The 25656-nt window shown below is 38.3% G+C and overlaps 1 protein-coding gene across 6 annotated transcripts in view; it reads right to left on the minus strand.

The window, feature by feature from the left end:
* The window catches only part of LOC128694145 (carboxypeptidase D), a 346813-nt gene that overhangs the window by 260361 nt on the left and 60796 nt on the right, over positions 1-25656 (minus strand). For 3 of the 6 annotated variants that reach the window (XM_070080611.1, XM_070080592.1, XM_070080618.1), the window contains 3 exons: positions 21925-22075; positions 6262-6344; positions 4363-5022 (listed from right to left, as the gene is read on the minus strand). In XM_070080611.1, coding sequence (XP_069936712.1) covers positions 4363-5022; positions 6262-6344; positions 21925-22075 — 894 coding nt within the window. The remainder of the gene's footprint in view (positions 1-4362; positions 5023-6261; positions 6345-21924; positions 22076-25656) is intronic. The other 3 variants (XM_070080597.1, XM_070080604.1, XM_070080625.1) reach the window with 3 other exon arrangements.

The raw sequence follows: 25656 nt of genomic DNA on the forward strand, positions 1-25656 counted from the left end.
CTAACTGACTTCGATCCTGGACCTATTGTGGATTCAGTTGCTCAAACTTACACTAATCCTCCTCCTGTAATGAATCATTGAGCGGGTGTAGGTTTTCTGTTTCACTTTCCTTAACTCCCTTTACTCTAGCGTCACAGGATAGTGAAATCCATTACGGTTGCTCATAGACATTTGTGCCTGGTTAGATCCTTTTAATGCACCAGACAAATCTAACACATACCTAGCATATCAATCTTGAGCTTATTCTCTTTTCTTGGAGGACTTTGACAAACTTTACATAGTGAAAAGCCCTTCATTTACCCTGCATCAAATTTACTCATAGCATCTACAACTTGTACAACATGTCAAATCATGCTCTATGAGACACCAGTGGTATCAAAAATTACGGAGATAGTGCTCAGTTCAGACTGACGTAGAACTATAACAAAACAAGAGCTTCACCATCTCAGAGTTTAAAGCAGATCTGAAAATACCACAGCAATACAGTTCTCCTGTTATACTACCAAAGAATAGAAGGGACTGCAACAGTGCGTCCCCAGTGATTTGTCACCTTTTATGTTACCCAAGGTAATAGCTTCGTGGATAGTGGCTCGACACTGTATACTTGTCACTACTACTACATAGTGAACAGCAAGAGTGCCTACAGAGTTGCCTCACTGGTGCTATTCCTCCTGTCCATGAATGTGTTCTGACAAGGCTAATAAAGCTCCTGGAGAACATTCCAATAATGTCATTAGTTCCTTTCCTTTACTACATTTTTTATTACACTGCATTCACCAAGGCAGATGGCCCAAGAAACTTTTCACCATCACATCCATCACTTCTTCGAAGGGCTCTTTACTACGTTTTTAAACTCAACCTAACCACTCCTTCGAGTGCAGGCACTGACTTCCCATCTCCAGGACTCAAGTCCGCCTCATTTCCTAATCCTTCATAAATGTTACTTTGCTACACTCACAGCCGCCGTATTAAAACCATTTGTCTCCATTCCTCCTACACACGCTCAGCATGCTGCTGGAAGTCAAGCCTCGCACTTTGAACTCCTTTACCCTCTCCAAACCTTCCTAGGCGACCCTACCGCTTCCTTCCTACAGACTTAACACTGGTTAGCAATTCTTTATAAAGATTCCTTTACATGTCGAACCACCTCAACAACCCTTCCTCAGCCTCTGACAACATTTTTAATCCCGCATCCTCCTTAACTTCCAAACTACAATTCTCTGCATTATATTCACACAACATTGCCCTCAGACATGACATCTCCACTGCCTCCAGCCTTCTCTCTGCAACATTCATCACCCAGGCCCTTAAACCTTAAAACCTTTCACCTACATTCCCTCTTTGCCTCAAGGACAAAGTTCTTTGCTCCACAGACTCCTAAGTGCACCCTCACTCTTTCCCTCATCAATCTAGATTCACCTCATCTTTCATAGACCCATCCGGAACGCCATCCCAAATATCTGAGATGCAGCTCCTCCATACTCTCCTCCAATCTGATATTCATCTTCATCACCAATTTTTTGTTATCCTCATAACTACATCTATCGATTATCTTTAATTTTCTTTTTTAGCACACTACGAATTATCACCAAATCTTGCAACTCTTTCAGAATCTCCAAGGCAGTGTCATCAAAGAGCAGCTGTGACAACTCCACTTTGTGTGTGATTCTTTATTTTTAACTCCAGCTCTTGCCAGACTCAGCATTTACTTTTTCAACCCATCTATAAATATATTAAAACCAGGTGACATCACATCCTTGTCTAGGCCTACTTTACTGGGAAAAATTCTCTTTCCTACATACTCTGAGCCTCACTATCTCGTAAAACTCTTCACTACTTCAGTAACCTACTCTACACCATACACTGCAACATCTGCGCACATGCCCTTATCCACCTTCATCGCCTTTTCCAAATCCATAAATGCCACAAAGACCTTTGGCTTTCTAAATACTGTTCACTTAATTCACTGTAAACACATGGTCCACACACGCTACTGCCTAAAGCCTCCTTGTTATCTGCTATCTATTCTCGCTCCTTAATTCTTTCAATAAATACCAACACTTTACCAGGAACTCAAAGACTTATCCCCATAATTTTGCATCCTTTTCATCCTTGGCCTTTATACAAAGGAACATGCATGCTGCGAATCCCTGACCTTACCTCTCCATACATTTATTAAATAATTGACCAGTCCAGAAAACTATATCCCCACCTGCTTTGTAAACTTTCATCTTTATCCCATCAATCCGCTGCCTTACCTTTCATTTACCTACTGCCTCGAAACTAATCCCCACACTCAATGGCCTTCCTCACTCCTACAAGATGTTATTCCTTGCCTATACACGAAATCACAGCTTCCTATCTTCATCAACATTTAACAATTCCTCAAAATATTCCTTCCATCTTCCCAATATCTAACTCTCCATTTAATAACCTCTCTCCTATTTTACAGAAATCCATTTGTTCTCTAGGCTTCTTAACTTTAATCTATCCAACTCTTTTTTTCAACAAAATTTGTGATAAATCTCACCCACTCTCTCATTTGCTCTCTTTTACATTTGTTACCTCTCTCTTACTCTCTTTTTCTCTACTCTTTCCCTCCTTGCTACTCATACTTTGTAAACTTCTCATCTAACTTTTTCTCCCTGTCCTACTCTCTTTACATCATCATTCCACCAATGCTCCTGCTTCCTCTCCTGCACCATTTCCTTAACTCAACTTGTTGCTACTTAACACTACTTTTAAATCCCAACTATTAAAAACTATAAAGATAAAATCAAAGAAAAACTCAGATGAGTGTGTATACATAAACATGTACATGCATGTGTAGTGTGACCTAAGTGTAAGTAAAAGCGGCAAGATATACCTGTTATCTTGTGTGTTTATGAGACAGAAAAAAAAAAGACATCAGCCCTCCTTCCATCATGTAAAATAAATACAGGTTTCTGTCTCACATTCATTTGGTAGGACAGTACTTCCCTGGGTGGTTGCTGTCTACCAACCTACACATGTATCACAAAAATTAAATTGAAAGCAATGAAGGATGATACTTAAGGAAACAATGCCATTTTCTTCTTATGGACTCAGATCAATTAACCTAGCACTCAAGGTTATTTAAGAACATAAGAACATAAGAAAGGAGGATCACTGCAGCAGGCCTGTTGGCCCATACTAGGCAGGTCCTTTACAATTCATCCCACTAACAAAACATTTGCCCAACACAATTTTCAATGCTACCCAAGAAATAAGCTCTGATGTGCAAGTCCCACTCAAATCCAACCCCTCTCACTCATGTATTTATCCAACCTAAATTTGAAACTACCCAAAGTCCTAGCCTCAATAACCCAACTAGGTAGACTGTTCCACTCATCAACTACCCTATTTCCAAACCAATACTTTCCTATGTCCTTTCTAAATCTAAACTTACCTAATTTAAATCCATTACTGCAGGTTCTCTCTTGGAGAGATATCCTCAAGACCTTATTAATATCCCCTTTATTAATACCTATCTTCCACTTATACACTTCGATCAGGTCTCCCCTCATTCTTCGTCTAACAAGTGAATGTAATTTAAGAGTCTTCAATCTTTCTTCATAAGGAAGATTTCTAATGCTATGTATTAATTTAGTCATCCTACGCTGAATGTTTTCTAACGAATTTATGTCCATTCTGTAATACGGAGACCAGAACTGAGCTGCATAATCTAGGTGAGGCCTTACTAATGATGTATAAAGCTGCAGTATGACCTCTGGACTTCTGTTGCTTACACTTCTTGATATAAATCCCAGTAATCTATTTGCCTTAATACGTACGCTTAGGCACTGCTGTCTTGGTTTAAAGTTGCTACTCACCATAACCCCCAAGTCCTTTTCGCAATCTGTATGGCTAAGTTCTAATGATCAATGCCTTCTAATACCATTTGATCAATGCCTTCTAATACCATTTGATCAATGACTTCTAATACCATTTGATCAATGCCTTCTAATACCATTTGATCAATGCCTTCTAATTCCTTCTTGATAATAAAAATGGGCAGGGTAAGTTATGCTCCTGAATTCTACTGTTGCTCATTTACTTATCAAACAGCTATTTAATTAATCCAGAAATGTACACACTTAACAATAAGAGAACTACACAAATCAAACAAAGCATGTAACAAGGATGAGCATAATTCATAATGATTTATGCCAAGCCAGTACCACAACCTGACTCTTGGTGCAGTGCAATGCCTATATGATCATGTGTAAAAAGCCATACCACACACTGCCAAGGTAAACTACACAATACAGATGCCATTTAAGGGTGCAAGCTATCCCAGAAAAGAAAGTCACATCAGCTACACACTCACACAACATAACTCACATGAATAATTATAAATGGTCAGGCTTACACCATTTGAGAAGTCAGTAAACCTTGTAGAATTTCTGGGTGATGTGTGAGAAGCATCACTGGCAGAAAGTGACATCACAGAGGTTGTAGTAACGGGATGGGCATCACTTATGGTCGAGGGATGATCAGAGCTCCAAGAAGATTGAGCATCGTGGATTGTTTTGGATTTTCCTTCATTTGTGGTTGCATGCTGCTCAACATTCTTGGTACTGGGATGACTCAAATTTGCAAGATGATCATTAAGAGAAATATTAAGTAGATCTTGAGCTGCGATTGAACTTGAAGAATCTGTGCTAAAACTGTCCAGATATTTTACGGCACTGCTAGACCCAGCGTCATTACCAAAGGTAATATTATGGGGAGGGCTTATAGAAAACTTTGCCTCATGTGTATCATTTGTAGCCTTTATATCTTTAAAAAGGCTAATACTCTGAGAACTAGAATTGGTAACTGAGCCATTAAGAGTTGCTAGAGAGGTAGTCTCTGGGATGACACTAGTTACATACAGCTCTGATGTTTTATCAACTCTCGCAGGCACATCTTCAGAGCGTTGAGATAATGGTGTGTAAGTACTTTCACTTGTAAATTTCATGATAGGCAAACTGCTCTCTGTTGAAGATTTTTTAATATTCCCTTGGAGCATTAAGAAATAAATAACACAATAAGTAAAGATAAACAAAAATTTAAAATTAGTTAAGTTTATGAGAAGCAAAACTATAATAAAAAATTTAAAAATAAATGTTCAGTAGCACTACGTACAAACAAGTAGCTTATTGTATTGCAATAAACATCCTAAAGAGTAAAGAATATCCTTTATAGAGGATGATTCACTGTAGAATTTTTGTTTATTTTAATCAGGTACATTCAGGTTCAATCCAACGAAGTGGAGGCTAAGTCCAGTTCCTTGGATCAGGCTCCCCACCCCACCCCCACCAGCATCAAGACTCCTCCACTGAGGGGATTCACTGGTGAGGCATTCTAGAGTACTACGCATGCACGGACACACCAGTTTGCAACAAGACTAGTCCTGGAGCAAAGGCTATGTCCTATGAGGAGAGGGTTAGGAAATATTCAGAGTAGAACAAGGTGAATTATCAGTGTAGAATAAATGCAGAACCTAGAATTTCTTCAAACTATGAAAGAGAAAGAGGGAAAACTACTAAATGAATAACACACAACAAGAGTAGTGACAAATGATAAAATGCCACCATGGGTACTAAAGGAATGAGCAGAAATACTGAGTGGACGATGGGCAGATCCCAGACATTGAGATAAAGGCATGTATCCTGACATTTAAGAAAGGAGACACACAGGATGCCCTGAACTACAGATCACTTTTACTGACGGATGTATTTTCAAAAAGTCTAGAGGAAATTGTCAAGAGAGGTTGGCAGAACACCTAGAGAAAAGATTCATCAAACAAAACTGGCATGGCTTTAGGGATAGAGTTTCAGATTTAAAGCTAAAATGGCAGGGTTGGGTGGACTGCATCATTCTTGACTGTAGGAAAGCATCTGATATATAACCCCACCAAAGGTTACTCCAGAAGCTGTATACAGGCAGAAGACGAGCAAAAAAAACTCAAGTGGGTCAGGTGTCACCTGATAGGTAGGGTACAAACAGTGAGGGACAATCTAATTGACGGAATTGAATCAGGTGTCTATGTTTGTTGATGTATGCTTATCTGAACACTTTACAAAGTTTTTAAGGCAAAATGTTATCAGTATACTATAATTTATTTACAATCTTACTTTAAACTTATAAAGTAACTTAAATTACATCTAAGAAAAAGCCAAAAACAGTTCATTTGCCAAATACGTATAAAGCAACTAACAATAAGTCGCCTTATTAACATAACTTGCACACACTCACCTTGAGCATGTCGCTTCATTCTCAGGTCCACACGAGAGACTGTATCTTTCACGATGCTTACTGCATTTGTAGTAGTCTCGTATCTGAAGTAAATTTAACAACTTACAAACAAGGCACTTGTAATGTATTATGAAAGTGCACTACCCCCCCCCCCCCACACACACACAAAAACAAAAAAAGGCAGTCAAAACCATAATCTGGATATAACACTATCAAAATGACTGAAATACAATAGAACCTTGTTTTTCGGCTGTAATCCATTCCAGAAGGTTGGCCTAAATTTAAACGGCCTAAATTCAAAGCAATATTTCCCATAAGAATTAATGTAAATACAATTAATGGGTGATGAATGTTGCAACGAGGAGAAGGCTGGAGGCAGTGGAGAAGTCATGTCTGAGGGCAATGTGTAGTGTGAATATAATGCAGAGAATTTGTAGTTTGGAAATTAGGAGGTGTGGGATTACCAAAACTATTATCCAGAGGGCTGAGGAGGGGTTGTTGAGGTAGTTCGGACATGTAGAGAGAATGGAACAAAACAGAATGACTTCGAGAGTGTATAAATCTGTAGTGGAGGGAAGGCAGGGTAGGGGTCGGCCTATGAAAAGTTGGAGGGAGGGGGTAAAGGAGGTTTTGTGTGCGCGGGAACTGGACTCTCAGTAAGCATGCGTGAGCGTATTTGATAGGAGTGAATGGAGACAAATGGTTTTTAATCCTTGATGTGCTGTTGGAGTGTGAGCAAAGTAATATTTATGAAGGGATACAGGGAAACTGGCAGGCTGGACTTGAGTCCTGGAGATGGGAAGTACAGTGTCTACACTCTGAAAGAGGGGTGTTAATGTTGCAGTTTTATAACTGTAGTGTAAAGCACCATTCTGGCAAGACATTGATGGAGTGAATGATGATGAAAGTTATTTTTTTTGGGCCACCCTGCCTTGGCGGGATTCGGCCGATGTGTTAAAAAAAAAAAAATTAATCCGTTCCAGACATCCAAAAATATTAACAAAAAATACATTTTTTACAGATTATAGTTTTACATACACAAAACAATGAGAACTAAATAAAATAAAAAAATGAACATTTAATCCTTTCAGGGTCCAGAGGCCAAATTTCAAAGTGCACACCAGGGTCCAAGAATTTTCCCCAAAAAATTTTGTTATTTTTTCTTATGAAATGGTAGAGAATCTTTTTCTGAAAGTAGTAAAACAAAAAGTACTAAATTTGATGGAAAATTGACGAAATTATGCTCTCACGAATTTTGATGTAAATGATTCCATTTAGTTTTTATTCACATAAACATTTTATTCAAACCAAAATATAAGATTTCCTTTATGCCAATACTGGAATAAGTGTTAAGACTATCATCACTCACTTTTATCAAAATATATTCAGACCTCCACCAGCTCCCAAATGTCGTATTCATACCGTCTCAATCGATTCATTTTATCTTGAACATCCATAACATTTTGTAACCTTTATTTCTTCGACTACCTTTCACATTCAGCTCATTTTCAGAATCCCAAAACTCAACAAAACACTTTACTTTGTATATTTTCTTCTATCTAATCAGTGAGACCAAGTTAAATCCAAATACAATTATAAAAAACAGTGAAAAACACTGCAAATTAGCTGTTTCTAATGAAATCAGTCTCAGTCTTATTTCTTCTCTCATTATACACTTGATCTGCAGATTGTTTACTGTGTGCACTTCCACATAGATGCATTACTCTTTAGCTATATTTTTTTTATTTTTCACTTACACTGGCCATTCCCTACTCCAAGCAGGGTGGCTCTGCAAAACGCAAACTTTCACCATCATTCACTCATCACTTGTCTTGCCAGAAGGGTGCTTATCACTACAGTTTTTACTGCCATTATCCCCTTCCTTCAATAGGCACTTGATGCTTCCCATCTCCAGGACTCATCCGTTTCCAACTTTGAACCCCTTCATAAATGTTCTGCTCACCTCCAACTACCAGTCAATGTATTACCCTTTCATGGACTCCGTCCATCCAGATCTCACGGCTTCTTGTACAGATGTGTCCAAACCTGATCCCATGAGCTCAAGTCTACTCTAGATAAACTAATAGTGGTACATTTGGGCCTAGATATGAATAATACTCTATGTGGTATGTTGACCACTAAAACAGATCTCTAGCACACTGTGTATAATAAGACGAAAAAATGAAAATCACATTTTTTGATTTAACAGTCAACTTTCTGTCTTTTTTCTTATTTTTTATAGTTGTAATTTATGTACTTTTCCTTAGTCTCATTATTAAATGCGAAGACATTGTACATGAAATAGAGAATGATTTGATTGTTTTAGCACTGAAATGCTTGAAACTGACTCAAAGTAGCAAAATGTTAAATTTTTGCCGTATTCTAGTAGTAAACAAACTCTCTTCACGTCATTCTAATACCCTCAGTGTGCTAGAGTGATCTAATATACATTCAAAACATGACTGATGATATTTACTACAATTATCATACATGTATTGCATAATCAGTAAATTTTCTCTTTTTAAAGTTTATATAAAAATTCATTATGTGAATAAAAAAATCAAATGGAATTTATTTTAAAGCCTCAAAACTACTACATACCAGAAAGTTTCTTATTGCAGGAAGTGCTTACATTTCTCATTCTCGACCCTATTTGAAATTAATATTTTGAACTTTGTTCAAAGGTGCTACAAATTAACAATTCTCCATCACTTTATTTTGTAGTTGGAACAGTTGACTTGGCGATTTCTTGTTGCTCAATCGATAGAATGAAGTAATACTAGTGAAATTAGCTGAATCTTGTACTCAGATTGGAATCAATTAATTGCCTAAAATAGGAGCTAAGTCGGAAAATCGCCTATTCAACTAAATATCGCTGACACACATCAAATTTACAACGAGCATAATTTTCTCAATTTTTTACATCAAATTCGTACTTTCTGATTTTATTACCTTCACAAAAGATTCTTCCGATTTCATAAAGAAAAAATAAAAATATTTTTAGAAATTATGGACACTAGATGTATGTAATCAGATTTGGGCCTTGGACCTGAAAGGAGTTAAAAACATTCCTGTCTCCATTCATCCTATCAAACACGCTCAATCGCGATGCCATTGGACTCCAAGCCTCACATATCAGCCTCCTTTATCTTCTTCTCCACTGTTTACCTATCTTTGATGAGCACAGACCCCAGTCAACTGTCTTCCACTACAGATGAGTGATCACAATTGGTATTTGCATTCTACCAAATATCCTAAACATAAAAATGAGGTTCCACTGTGAACCATAAAATCAAAATCGTAATTTTAACACACACAGGCTTATAACAACACTATTCCTTCCTGTAAAAGTTCATATTAGCATATTTTTTTTTTAATAATATTATATAGTCTAGAGATTAAAATTATGATTCAGGGTTGTGCAGGTACATACATAATAATTGAAAAAGCTTTTTTTAAACACATTAGTCATCTCCCACCGAGGCAGGGTAATCTGAACAAGAAACACTTTCACCATCATTGACATTATCACTGTCTTGCCAGAGGCATGCAGATTTGACAGTTCAGATGTCCTTCCAAACAGCAAATATCCCAAACTCCTCCTTTAGAGTGAAGGCATTGTACTTCCCAACTCTGGCTAGCCAGTTTCCTTGAATCCCTTCACAAAATATTACCTTGCTCACACTCCAACAGCTCATCAAGTCCCAAAAGCCATTTGTTTTGGCTTCAGTATAATTTATATAGAATGCAATGTAAAATTTATGTATGAGGTTTACCAACTTACATAAAAAAAACATACAAGCAAATAACTGCAGACCTCCTTTATAAATAGCAATTTAGTATTGCATACTCTTTAAGTGACCCATATTTACTTTCATTTCTACTAAATGCAACATCTCAATGTTAAATTCCATCCTCCATTTACCACTCCACTTGCTCAATCTATCCAGGTTTTCCTGCAGGATACAATTATTTTCATTACTCACGAAATCGTAATGACACGATTGCGGTCTGGAGTTTTGAGACTCTCTGACCGCGGGTTCAAATCCTGCCCATGGTATGGTTTATTTTCATTATCTTGAATAGGATCTTTGTATTATTACATGCATGTTCAGAGTTTTTCATTCCTTATGGAATGTCATTATAACAAGAAACATTATTAATACAAATGTTTACAAATCATTACAGGTCCACAACCCTTCATCCAAAACCCTTGGGGCCAGTATTGTTCTGAATTTCAGAATTTTTCAAAGTTCAGAATGATTCTCAATGCCACCACGTGGCAACGTGACCCAGCATTGAGATGACTGACGCTCCGCACTTCATGAAAAACCTTCGTTTTCGGAACATTTCCAATTTCAGAATTTCTGATAAAGGGTTGTGGACCTGTATCAGTAAATGTCAATACAGCAATTCCACACTTACAATCATCCATTACAAGCATCTGCACTTACAGCTAGAGCACTTTAATTTATGAATACTAATCTGCAGACATGAACATTGCAAACATTCAAATAGAATTTTTTCCAGAAATTCTTTTCCTTTCAAATTTTCACCAAATGTACTTACATTTTGTGCATGTTCCATGGAAGTATGTCCTGATGGTAATGAACTGTATTTAGTAATTGTGAATGTAAATACGAAATATACTATAGTTCATGAAAAAAAAATTTATTTTTAACTTACGTACTTTTTTTTTTCTCACACTGGCCGCCTCCCACCGAAGCAGGGTGACCCAAAAAAGAAAAACACTTTCACCATCATTCTGCACTTTCATCATCATTCACACGTAATCACTGTCTTTGCAAAGGTGCCCAGATATGACAGTCTAGATGTCACTCAAAACAGCCAGTATCCCAAACCCCTTCTTGAAAGTGCAGGCACTGTACTTCCCACCTCCAGGACTCAAGTCCAGCTAACTGATATTTTATGTACTATATTCATGTTTTGCATTTGGTAGGATCACATCTGTTTGTTACAGTTTGGTCAGTACTCTAAATGTGTTGATCTGTTGCATGGTGAGGCAATTGTGTCTTACATGCAATTGAGGCTGACAGTTCAGCTTACTCATGCCACATCACCCCACCACATGCCCAGGTACCTGTAATACTTAACACAATCTTCCCTCCCACACCAGTAACCCAGGCATATGCTTAGCCACACTACAACTTTCTTTGCCAAGTGTCCAGGTACTGAATAATCCCACCAAAATCCTTCCTTTCCCTCTACAGTATGTACCTGCACTTCCCTCATTATCACCATCCCATACTTACTGCCTTCAACAACAACAGTGAGGGGTAGGGGGGTAAAGTGAATGAAACAGTAGAAGGGATAGCATGAAAGAGGGAATGGAAGAGATGGAGTGACCAGTAACTGGTTTAAGAGAGTTTTCTTACTCCAGCAATCCAGCTTTGGGCTAGACTTGTCTGGTGCTTGCCTGGACAACAAGGCTTTTGCTGTTGATGATCCATTACCTCACATATCCACAGAGCAATTCTAAATACATTACTACAGTTAACGTTAGTGGGGACATTTTTCTAGGCTTCTCTGGAATGTGCTTTTGTTGTTGGCATCTCACTAACACTATCCTCAACAAAATAATTTAACCAGGTCTGAACTGAACACTCATACAGCAATGGCTTCTGCTGTTTCCTTCATTTGATAGCCTGCCTTAAGTAATTCAATGATTGTGCAATTGTTTTTTTGTCAGCAACTTACTTGGGAGTTGACGTGTCGGCGGATGGATTTATGAAGGATGAGGTTAATCATAGGATTGATGAGGGAAAAAAGGTGAGTGGTGCGTTGAGGTATATGTGGAGTCAAAAAACGTTATCTATGGAGGCAAAGAAGGGAATGTATAAAAGTATAGTAGTATCAACACTCTTATATGGGTGTGAAGCTTGGGTTGTGAATGCAGCAGCGAGGAGGCGGTTGGAGGCAATGGAGATGTCCTGTCTAAGAGCAATGTGTGGTGCAAATATTATGCAGAAAATTCGGAGTGTGGAAATTAGGAGAAGGTGTGGAGTTAATAAAAGTATTAGTCAGAGGGCTGAAGAGGGGTTGTTGAGGTGGTTTGGTCATTTAGAGAGAATGGATCAAAGCAGAATGACATGGAGAGCATTTAAATCTGTAGGAGAAGGAAGGTGGGGTAGGGGTCATCCTCAAAAAGGTTGGAAGGAAGGAGTAAGGGAGGTTTTGTGGGCGAGGGGCTTGGACTTTCAGCAGGCATGCATGAGCGTGTTCGATAGGAGTGAATGGAGACGAATGGTATTTGGGACCTGACGATCTGTTGGAGTGTGAGCAGGGTAAGATTTAGTGAAGGGATTCAGGGAAACCGGCAGGCCGGACTTGAGTCCTGGAGATGACTGCACTCTGAAGGAGGGGTGTTAATGTTGCAGTTTGGGAGTGTAAAGTGGCAAGACAGTGATGGAGTGAATGATGGTGAAAGTTTTTCTTTTTCGGGCCACCCTGCCTTGGTGGGAATCGGCCGGTGTGATAATAAAAAAAATAAAATTCAGGGAAACCGGTTATTTTTATATAACCGGACTTCAGTCCTGGAAATGGGAAGTACAATGCCTGCACTCTAAAGGAGGGGTTCAGGATATTAGCAGTTTGGAGGGATATGTTGTGTATCTTTATAGGTATATGCTTCTAAACTGTTGTGTTCTGAGCACCTCTGCAAAAACAGTGATTATGTGTGAGTGAGGTGAAAATGTTGAATGATGATGAAAGTATTTTCTTTTTGGGGATTTTCTTTCTTTTTGGGTCACCCTGCCTCGGTGGGAGACGGCCGACTTGTTAAAAAAAAAAAAAAACTTACTCATGCCTATATTCAGTTATAGCCATAAATCCAGCAAACTCAGAACTCAAGACTACATGACACAGGGAGTCCAGACTCAAATCTGTCTACTAAACAAGCCTAGAAGGTATTTAAGACTCAAACAGTAGCCTTAGGAAATTCTGAGACATCTCACTACAAGTTGTCTCCCTCAAACATTAAAGTATCCACTTTTTTTTTTTTTTTTTTTCAACAAGTCGGCCGTCTCCCACCGAGGCAGGGTGACCCAAAAAAGAAAGAAAATCCCCAAAAAGAAAATACTTTCATCATCATTCAACACTTTCACCACACTCACACATTATCACTGCTTTTGCAAAGGTGCTCAGAATACAACAGTTCAGAAGCATATACGTATAAAGATACACAACATATCCCTCCAAACTGCCAATATCCACTTGTATCCACTTGGCATACTTTAATGAGAAGTGCTATACTAAGGAGTATTTTTTTTTTAATTCAACAATCCCTATCCCTAATTCTGTCCGTGTCAACAGCCACAAAGCATCAGCAAATTTAGATGAAAGGAAAAAAATCCCCACCATTTATACCATAAGAAACACTGGGCTCTTGTTCAGACTAACACTCTATGGGGAGAGTAGCACCCCTCACAAATGAGGCCCCTGCTCCTAGGCACAAGCCACTCAAGCCCCATCATCACATAAGTACCTACTACATACACAGAACACTTAACTCGGATATAAACCCTCCCCCTAAACTTCTCCTTACCAACCTCAACAGAACACATGATCATAACACAAGACACAGATCACTCTTTGATGTTCCTCGTGTTCATCTCACACTATGTAAAAACGCAATGCACATAAAAGGCCCAAAAATCTGGAATTCATTACCTGTGAATATAAAAAAAATACTGTCTGTTTATCAATTCAAGACTCTTCTTAAAAACCACTCACCCACAACTAAATAAATACTGAATAACTGTATCTCATAAATGTATAACCTGTGACTCTATCAAACTATGTTATTCGTAATTACATTACCTAATAGAATACTCAATTCTCTTGAATGCACAGTAACTCATCAAATGACCATATGACCTGTTTCTGCACTACAAATCGTTGATTTTATTCAATTTGACCGATTATATTATAAACTACTGTGCTACAAATTTGTACAACTATAAAGCTTCTTATTTGAAATACTCATTTGTACTTCATGTTGTAATTTGTTTACTGTAATTTTTACCACTGAATATATCATTGTTTAGTTAATCTTAAGATAATTTTAAGCCTGCCCATAATGCTCTACATACAAGAGGCTTTTGGCATGTACACTCAACCACTGTATTTCTTTGTACAACTATGTATCATGTCCAAATAATAATAAATAAATAAAATAAATAAATAAATAAGTTGACCCAGCATTAGGAAAGGACAGAGGGAGGAATGGGGCATGAAGGGCTCTTTTGAGTACTGTACATTGTATGTAACTTCACTAAAAAAAAAAATAAAAACATAGATCTACAGTCTCTTGCCCAGCACTCCGAATATTTTTTTAAATTAAAGAGGACAATTTTCTGAGTGTAATAAGGCCCCCATGGGGAAGTGGAATAAGAATCTTTGGTCCGTAAGCCATGCGTGTTGTAAAAGTCAACTAAAATGCCGGGAACAATGGGCTAGTAACCCCTTTTCCTGTAAAGATTACTAAAAAGAAAAAGAAGAAGAAAATTGTCAAAGTGGGAAGTCTGAATGTGCGTGGATGTTGTGCAGATGATAAGAAAGAGATGATTGTGGATGTTATGAATGAGAAGAAGCTGGATGTCCTGGCTTTAAGTGAAACAAAGCTGAAGGGGGTGGGAGAGTTTCAGTGGAGAGGAATAAATGGGATTAGGTCAGGGGTTTCAAATAGAGTTAGAGCTAAAGAAGGAGTAGCAATAATGTTGAAGGATAAGCTATGGGAGGAAAAGAGGGACTATAAATGTATTAATTCAAGGATTATGTGGAGTAAAATAAAGATTGGATGTGAAAAGTGGGTTATAATAAGCGTGTATGCACCTGGAGAAGAGAGAAGTGTAGAGGAGAGAGAGAGATTTTGGGAAATGTTGAGTGAATGTGTGGGGAGTTTTGAATCAAGTGTGAGAGTAATGGTGGTTGGGGATTTCAATGCTAAAGTGGGTAAAAATATTATGGAGGGAGTAGTAGGTAAATTTGGGGTGCCAGGGGTAAATGTAAATGGGGAGCCTTTAATTGAGCTATGTGTAGAAAGAGATTTGGTAATAAGTAATACATATTTTATGAAAAAGAGGATAAATAAATATACAAGGTATGATGTAGCACGTAATGAAAGTAGTTTATTAGATTATGTATTGGTGGATAAAAGGTTGATGGGTAGGCTCCAGGATGTACATGTTTATAGAGGGGCAACTGATATATCGGATCATTATTTAGTTGTAGCTACAGTTAGAGTAAGAGGTAGATGGGAAAAGAGGAAGGTGGCAACAACAAGTAAGAGGAAGGTGAAAGTGTATAAACTAAGGGAGGAGGAAGTTCGGGTGAGATATAAGCGACTATTGGCAGAAAGGTGGGCTAGTGCAAAGATGAGTAGTGGGGGGGTTGAAGAGGGTTGGAATAGTTTTAAAAATGCAGTATTAGAATGTGGGGCAGAAGTTTGTGGTTATAGGAGGGTGGGGGCAGGAGGAAAGAGGAGTGATTGGTGGAATGATGAAGTAAAGGGTCTGATAAAAGAGAAAAAGGTAGCTTATGAGAGGTTTTTACAAAGCAGAAGTGTTATAAGAAGAGCAGAGTATATGGAGAGTAAAAGAAAGGTAAAGAGTGGTGAGAGAGTGCAAAAGGAGAGCAGATGATAGAGTGGGAGAAGCGCTGTCAAGAAATTTTAATGAAAATAAGAAAAAATTTTGGAGTGAGTTAAACAAGTTAAGGAAGCCTAGGGAAAGTATGGATTTGTCAGATAAAAACAGAGTAGGGGAGTTAGTAGATGGGGAGATGGAGGTATTAGGTAGATGGCGAGAATATTTTGAGGAACTTTTAAATGTTAAGGAAGAAAGAGAGGCAGTAATTTCATGCACTGGTCAGGGAGGTATACCATCTTTTAGGAGTGAAGAAGAGCAGAATGTAAGTGTGGGGGAGGTACGTGAGGCATTACGTAAAATGAAAGGGGGTAAAGCAGCTGGAACTGATGGGATCATGACAGAAATGTTAAAAGCAGGGGGGGATATAGTGTTGGAGTGGTTGGTACTTTTGTTTAATAAATGTATGAAAGAGGGGAAGGTACCTAGGGATTGGCAGAGAGCATGTATAGTCCTTTTATATAAAGGGAAAGGGGACAAAAGAGACTGTAAAAATTATAGAGGAATAAGTTTACTGAGTATACCAGGAAAAGTGTACGGTAGGGTTATAATTGAAAGAATTAGAGGTAAGACAGAATGTAGGATTGCGGATGAGCAAGGAGGTATCAGAGTGGGTAGGGGATGTGTAGATCAAGTGTTTACATTAAAGCATATATGTGAACAGTATTTAGATAAAGGTAGGGAAGTTTTTATTGCATTTATGGATTTAGAAAAGGCATATGATAGAGTGGATAGAGGAGCAATGTGGCAGATGTTGCAAGTATATGGAATAGGTGGTAAGTTATTAAATGCTGTAAAGAGTTTTTATGAGGATAGTGAGGCTCAGATTAGGGTGTGTAGAAGAGAGGGAGACTACTTCCCGGTAAAAGTAGGTCTTAGACAGGGATGTGTAATGTCACCATGGTTGTTTAATATATTTATAGATGGGGTTGTAAAGGAAGTAAATGCTAGGGTGTTCGGGAGAGGGGTGGGATTAAATTTTGGGGAATCAAATTCAAAATGGGAATTGACACAGTTACTTTTTGCTGATGATACTGTGCTTATGGGAGATTCTAAAGAAAAATTGCAAAGGTTAGTGGATGAGTTTGGGAATGTGTGTAAAGGTAGAAAGTTGAAAGTGAACATAGAAAAGAGTAAGGTGATGAGGGTGTCAAATGATTTAGATAAAGAAAAATTGGATATCAAATTGGGGAGGAGGAGTATGGAAGAAGTGAATGTTTTCAGATACTTGGGAGTTGACGTGTCGGCGGATGGATTTATGAAGGATGAGGTTAATCATAGAATTGATGAGGGAAAAAAGGTGAGTGGTGCGTTTAGGTATATGTGGAGTCAAAAAAATGTTATCTATGGAGGCAAAGAAGGGAATGTATGAAAGTATAGTAGTACCAACACTCTTATATGGGTGTGAAGCTTGGGTGGTAAATGCAGCAGCGAGGAGATGGTTAGAGGCAGTGGAGATGTCCTGTTTAAGGGCAATGTGTGGTGTAAATATTATGCAGAAAATTCGGAGTGTGGAAATTAGGAAAAGGTGTGGAGTTAATAAAAGTATTAGTCAGAGGGCAGAAGAGGGGTTGTTGAGGTGGTTTGGTCAATTAGAGAGAATGGATCAAAGTAGAATGACATGGAAAGCATATAAATCTATAGGGGAAGGAAGGCGGGGTAGAGGTCATCCTCGAAAGGGTTGGAGAGAGGGGGTAAAGGAGGTTTTGTGGGCAAGGGGCTTGGACTTCCAGCAAGCGCGCGTGAGCGTGTTAGATAGGAGTGAATGGAGACGAATGGTACTTGGGACCTGACGATCTGTTGGAGTGTAAGCAGGGTAATATTTAGTGAAGGGATTCAGGGAAACCGGTTATTTTCATATAGTCGGACTTGAGTCCTGGAAATGGGAAGTACAATGCCTGCACTTTAAAGGAGGGGTTTGGGATATTGGCAGTTTGGAGGGATATGTTGTGTATCTTTATATGTGTATGCTTCTAAACTGTTGTATTCTGAGCACCTCTGCAAAAACAGTGATAATGTGCGAGTGTGGTGAAAGTGTTGAATGATGATGAAAGTATTTTCTTTTTGGGGATTTTCTTTCTTTTTTTGGGTCACCCTGCCTCGGTGGGAGACGGCCGACTTGTTGAAAAAAAAAAAAAAAAAAAATAAGGCCCCCAAAAATTTTCAGGTCAGCACTTACCAAGATGTAAGACCACAAAGTTGGCGCTGAATGCTCACCTGACGGCAACATGGAGTCCTGCCGCTTGCAGAAGTATTGCCAATACACCTTTTTTCCTCTTTTTTTAATTTAAATAATTTTTATGTTCTGATAATTACAATTTGTAGTAGTTCTTGTGATTTCATAGCCAATGTTTGTTCTGACACTAATATTAGGTACTGAAATTGTACTCAAATAGTCACACACACTGGCAGATGAACATTTTCACCTGCACCTGTCACCTACTATTGTCTAGAAATAGTGGACCCTCGACTAACGATCAGCTCCCAACTCAACCCGTTATGTAAGTGCATTTTTGTAAGTGCTTTAGTACACGAATTTTTGGGAGTCTGAAACGGACTAATCTATTTCACAATATTCCTTATGGGAACAAATTCGGTCGGTAATGGCACCCAAACAGACGTCTGAAATGAAATAATATCATTAGTCGAGGGTCCACTGTACGTATATACAAAGTATTTATAGGTCCCAGCAATGTTTTAGACATGCTGAAGTATACATGAAAGTCCCTGAAGCATGGTGTAAGATGAGTGTCACTCCACTGCTGACAGTGCAGCAGTGGCGTGACACCTGACGATCATGCACTGCCTTGGCTTTGTTTGTTTTCACTGTTACATATAAACATGTCTATCTGTTTCTGTCTATCTGTATGTCTATTTGTCTATCTGTCTAGCTCTTATCTGTCTTTCTGTCTGCCTGTGTGTCTGTCTTCCTGTGTCTCTGTCTGCTTGTCTCTCTCTCTCTCTCTCAGAGAGCTGCTCATAAACTAACAGGTATTACAAATGATGCAGAGTCATCACATCTGATTCCTGAACAAGTGAAAATGCATATTACTTGCCAGCCATGCTTATTATGCCTTACATCTACAAGCACAGTATAGCACTTTTCTGGAATAATAACTATTTAATAATAACTATTTATGTGTATCTGTGAAATAAAGAGAGAGACAGACAGAGATAGACATAGATACAGACAGACAGACGGAGACAGAGACAACCAAAGTTAATCAGCCACCCAGCCACCTGGCCTGCCAAACACGTATTACACATGTTCCAGAATTGCTTGTCTTTACTTAGGGCATAGGTTATAGGACACTCCAGCAAGATGACACTACCAGTGGTATCAAAATTGAAAGGATGTTGCACAAATGCTGCACATGGGTTATTATCGAGGTTTTTTTTATATTTCCTCGACCATTTGTGCCCACATCCATCTCAAAGCCACTAAACTCTGGGTCAACATCACTTTCCTCTTAAAAGGGGAGCGTCAATACATCACATCATTGAATCCCTGGTGTTTGCCATGCTCTTTGGTCTAGCTGGCATTCAACTGAACCGGTGCTCCCACAAGGTACTAAGTAGTCCCAGATTTTTTTAATACTGTGCACACCGAGAGTTAAGACCCATTCTAAACTGACCAGGCATCTCAGGCCAATCGTCATAAATTTGGAGGCAGGAAAAATAAAACGTTGATTTACGTTTAGAGCGCAAGCGGTAAGAACGTAGATCTACGTTTGGACAGTTAAGGGGTTAATTAACACACCAGCGATTTACTATCAAAGTAGGGGGACCCAAAACAAAAGAAGCACTTCATCATCACTGATTCATTGTCTTGTCAGAAATGTGCTGCCATCACAGTTCAGCTGGGCCTCTGAATTGCAACATCTCCACCCTTCCTTCAGAGTGGGGATATTATGGAACATCATGGTTTGGAAACATCTCCAGTTATATCATAGGTGTCGGTAAGAAACAGATTCCCAATTTTGAATGTGAATTATAAAAAATTTTCAGTCACATGTCTTACTTGTTAGCTGATGAACCCCCGCACCAATCTTTAATTGACCAACACTCTTGACCAACACGCTTCAATATCCAGAACAGTGGTTTGAATTGAACAGTATTTCTTCCCACCATCTTGACACACACTTTGATTTCCAACTCGAAAACAAATTATATAAACGTTCAGAGTTTACATTTCGTATCTACTTCATGTACATGTAAATATTTTTGAGAGTACTGTTCACTAAACAAATGTTACTACACAAAATCCCATAACACTCAGTTTAGATAAATGATTCAGAGAACTGACAAGTTGATGAATTAAGACATATGTGCAACATTTGGGTATCTTTATTGAGGAAATATTTTGCCACACAGTGGCTTTATCAGTCATATACAAAGAAGAATGGAGAAGATCAGAAGGAGTTTGAGATAATCAGTCCCTCAGCCTGGAGTCTGATGAAGCCACTGCATGGTGAAATGTTTTCTCAATAAAGATACCCAAGAGTTGCACATGACTAATTTATGAACACTCAATTTGTATACATTGCAGCCACTCTCCATTTGCCTACATCTGCTTATATTTTAAATTAATGCTATTATTAAAACATTGTAAATATCAATTTTATGACTACTAATGAAAATCTATTATAGTAAATATCCAGAAAGAAATTAAAAATAAAACTTGCATGTTAACCCTTTGAGGGTCTGTGCCGTAGATCTACGGCTTTACGTTGAGGGTCTAAACCGTAGATCTACGCAATGAGCTCAGCTCACTCTGATAAGCTGTGAGCATTAAATTTTGGCCTAGATATGAGAGAATACATCTATGTGGTATGTGTGCACCACATAAAACAAATCCTGCAGCACACAGTGCATAACGAGAGAAAAAAAACGAGACCATAATTTTCGATTAAAACAGCGACTTTGCAGTGTTTTTCGTATGTTTTTTATAGTTCTATTTGCAATTTCTTGGTCTCATTTGATAGAATGGAAAATATATTACAGAAATAGAGATGATTTTGATTGGTTTTAGTACTGGAAATGGCTTGAAACTGTGCTCAAATTAGCGGAAATGTTAAATTTCTGCCAATGTTCAAATGACCTCACACGTCTAATACACGCCTGCTGGTGGGTCTAATATACATTCACAAATGTGGTGATATTATTTATACAATTATTACAATATTGCATAACAGTAAATCTTCTATTTTTTGGTTTGAATAAAAATTCATTATGTGAATAAAAAATAAAATGGAATTCATTTGTAAAGCCTCAAAACGTAACTAATGAACAGAGGAAATGTCAGTTTAGTGCCAGGAATGCCTGCATTGTTTATTCTGGACCCTATTTTGAAACTGGAGTATTTTGAAGTTTGCATTAAATTGGCCAAATTACCAATTTCCAATCACTTTATTTTGTAGTTGATATAGTTCACTTGGCGAATTCTTGTGCTCAATCGATAGAATAGAAGTAATACTAGTGAAATAGCTAAGAATTTGGTCGACTGGAATAATGTAACTGGCCTAAATGGGAGTCAAATTCAGCAAAATCGCCGATGCGTAAATATCAGACACATCAAAATTCGCGAGAGCATAATTTCGTCAATTTTCCATCAAATTTCATACTTTTTGTTTTATTACCTTCAGAAAAAGATTCTCTACCATTTCATAAGAAAAAATAACAAATTTATTTTTTAAAAATTCTTAGACCCTGGTGCACACTTTGAAATTTGGCCTCTGGACCCTGGAAACTTTCCATTTCAAATTACAATACAAAAAACATGGTAAATAGAGAAGTATAGTATTTTTCTAAAAGAAGTCTGAGCATTTGTAAAGCTCTATGATGGTTAAAAAATAGCTATCACAATTTAAACAAGGAAAATGTTGTATAACTGACAATAATTTGCCTCATAAACACACATGTACTTAAATATCTAAAACCAAATTTTCACACTAGAATACATCTAAGCCTCAAAAAATCTTACTATTGGTATACATACCCATATCCTTTAGCCACTAAGGTATAATTTCCTGGCAGAAGCAATCTCCAATATTCTCCATGCTTGGAAGTTGTCACATTGTAGTTCAGTTCTTTTACACTCACAGATATTCCTTCTAATTCTTCTCCAGTGTCAGCATCCTTCACCACACCTTTAAACAGTGAATAAGAATTTACATGTTTAAACTTCTATAAATAATAAACTGTGCTAACAATAACAATCTAAATGCAAAAAGATAAATAATTATGATAAAATATAAATATATTTCATACTTTTTTTTTTTTAACAAGTCGGCCATCTCCCACTGAGGTAGGGTGACCCAAAAAAGAAAGAAAATCCCCAAAAAGAAAATACTTTCATCATTCAACACTTTCACCACACTCACACATAATCACTGTTTTTGCAAAGGAGCTCAGAACACAACAGTTTAGAAGCATATATGTACATATAAAGATACACAACATATCCCTCCAAACTGCCAATATCCCGAACCCCTCCTTTAGACTGCAGGCACTGTACTTCCCATTTCCAGGACTCAAGTCTGGCTATATAAAAATAACCGGTTTCCCTGAATCCCTTCACTAAATATTACCCTGTTCACACTCCAACAGATCATCAGGTCCCAAATACCATTCGTCTCCATTCACTCCTATCGAACACGCTCATTCATGCCTGCTGGAAGTCCAAGCCCCTCGCCCATAAAAACCTCCATTACCTCTTCCTTCCAACCTTTTTGAGGAAACCCCTACTCCACCTCCCTTCCCCTACAAATTTATATGCTCTCCATGTCATTCTACTTTGATCCATTCTCTCTAAATGACCAAACCACCTCAACAACCCCTCTTCAGCCCTCCGACTAATACTTTTAACTCCACACCTTCTCCTAATTTCCACACTCCGAATTTTCTGCATAATATTTACACCACACACTGCCCTTAGACAGGACATCTCTGCCTCCAACCGCGTCCTCGCTGCTGCATTCACAAACCAAGCTTAACACCCATATAAGAGTGTTGGTACTACTATACTTTCATACATTCCCTTCTTTGCCTCCATAGATAACGTTTTTTTGTCTCCACATATACCTCAACACACCACTCACCTTTATTCCCTCATCAATTCTATGATTAACCTCATCCTTCATAAATCCATCCGCCGACACGTCAACTCCCAAGTATCTGAAAACATTCACTTCTTCCATACTCCTCCTCCCCAATTTGATATCAAATTTTTCTTTATCTAAATCATTTGATGCCCTCATCACCTTACTCTTTTCTATGTTCACTTTCAACTTTCTACCTTTACACACACACCCAAACTCATCCACTAACATGTATTTCATGCATGTACTCACCAACTGGATTGGAATAGTTTTAAAAATGCAGTATTAGAATGTGGGGCAGAAGTTTGTGGTTATAGGAGGGTGGGGGCAGGAGGAAAGAGGAGTGATTGGTGGAATGATGAAGTAACGGGTGTGATAAAAGAGAAAAAGGTAGCTTATGAGAGGTTTTTACAAAACAGAAGTGTTATAAGAAGAGTAGAGTGTATGAAGAGTAAAAGAAAGGTGAAGAGAGTGGTGAGAGAGTGCAAAAGGAGAGCAGATGATAGAGTGGGAGAGGCACTGTCAAGAAATTTTAATGAAAATAAGAAAAAATTTTGGAGTTAAAAAGTTAAGAAAGCCTAGGGAAAGTATGGATTTGTCAGTTAAAACAGAGTAGGGGAGTTAGTAGATGGGGAGATGGAGGTATTAGGTAGATGGCGAGAATATTTTGAGGAACTTTTAAATGTCGAGGAAGAAAGGGAGGCAGTAATTTCATGCACTGGCCAAGGAGGTATACCATCTTTTAGGAGTGAAGAAGAGCAGAATGTAAGTGTGGGGGAGGTACGTGAGGCATTACGTAGAATGAAAGGGGGTAAAGCAGCTGGAACTGATGGGATCACGACAGAAATGTTAAAAGCAGGGGGGGGGATATAGTGTTGGAGTGGTTGGTACTTTTGTTTAATAAATGTATGAAAGAGGGGAAGGTACCTAGGGATTGGCAGAGAGCATGTATAGTCCCTTTATAAAAAGGGAAGGGGGACAAAAGAGATTGTAAAAATTATAGAGGAATAAGTTTACTGAGTATACCAGGAAAAGTGTGCGGTAGGGTTATAATTGAAAGAATAAGAGGTAAGACAGAATGTAGGATTGCGGATGAGCAAGGAGGTTTCAGAGTGGGTAGGGGATGTGTAGATCAAGTGTTTACATTGAAGCATATATGTGAACAGTATTTAGATAAAGGTAGGGAAGTTTTTATTGCATTTGTGAATTTAGAAAAGGCATATGATAGAGCGGATACAGGAGCAATGTGGCAGATGTTGCAAGTACTATATATAATTGGTGGTAAGTTATTAAATGCTGTAAAGAGTTTTTATGAGGATAGTGAGGCTCAGGTTAGGGTGTGTAGAAGAGAGGGAGACTACTTCCCGGTAAAAACAGGTCTTAGACAGGGATGTGTAATGTCACCATGGTTGTTTAATATATTTATAGATGGGGTTGTAAAAGAAGTAAATGCTAGGGTGTTCGGGAGAGGGGTGGGATTAAATTTTGGGGAATCAAATTCAAAATGGGAATTGACACAGTTACTTTTTGCTGATGATACTGTGCTCATGGGAGATTCTAAAGAAAAATTGCAAAGGTTAGTGGATGAGTTTGGGAATGTGAGTAAAGGTAGAAAGTTGAAAGTGAACATAGAAAAGAGTAAGGTGATGAGGGTATCAAATGATTTAGATAAAAAAAAATTGGATATCAAATTGGGGAGGAGGAGTATGGAAGAAGTGAATGTTTTCAGATACTTGGGAGCTGACGTGTCGGCGGATGGATTTATGAAGGGTGAGGTTAATCATAGAATTGATTAGGGAAAAAAGGTGAGCGGTGCGTTGAGGTATATGTGGAGTCAAAAAACGTTATCTATGGAGGCAAAGAAAGGAATGTATGAAAGTATAGTAGTACCAACACTCTTATATGGGTGTGAAGCTTGGGTGGTAAATGCAGCAGCGAGGAGATAGTTGGAGGCAGTGGAGATGTCCTGTTTAAGGGCAATGTGTGGTGTAAATATTATGCAGAAAATTCGGAGTGTGGAAATTAGGAAAAGGTGTGGAGTTAATAAAAGTATTAGTCAGAGGGCAGAAGAGGGGTTGTTGAGGTGGTTTGGTCATTTAGAGAGAATGTATCAAAGTAGAATGACATGGAAAGCATATAAATCTATAGGGGAAGGAAGGCGGGGTAGGGGTCGTCCTCGAAAGGGTTGGAGAGAGGGGGGTAAAGGAGGTTTTGTGGGTGAGGGGCTTGGACTTCCAGCAAGCGTGCGTGAGCGTGTTAGATAGGAGTGAATGGAGACGAATGGTACCTGGGACCTGACGATCTGATGGAGTGTGAGCAGGGTATTATTTAGTGAAGGGATTCAGGGAAACCGGTTATTTTCATATAGTCGGACTTGAGTCCTGGAAATGGGAAGTACAATGCCTGCACTTTAAAGTAGGGGTTTGGGATATTGGCAGTTTGGAAGGATAAGTTGTGTATCTTTACATGTATATGCTTCTAAACTCTTGTATTCTGAGCACCTCTGCAAAAACAGTGATAATGTGTGAGTGTGGTGAAAGTGTTGATTGATGATGAAAGTATTTTCTTTTTGGGGATTTTCTTTCTTTTTTGGGTCACCCTGCCTCAGTGGGAGACGGCCGACTTGTTGA

This window comes from Cherax quadricarinatus, chromosome 6, assembly GCF_038502225.1.
Source record: "Cherax quadricarinatus isolate ZL_2023a chromosome 6, ASM3850222v1, whole genome shotgun sequence".
In the NCBI taxonomy this organism is placed as follows: Eukaryota; Metazoa; Arthropoda; class Malacostraca; order Decapoda; family Parastacidae; genus Cherax; species Cherax quadricarinatus.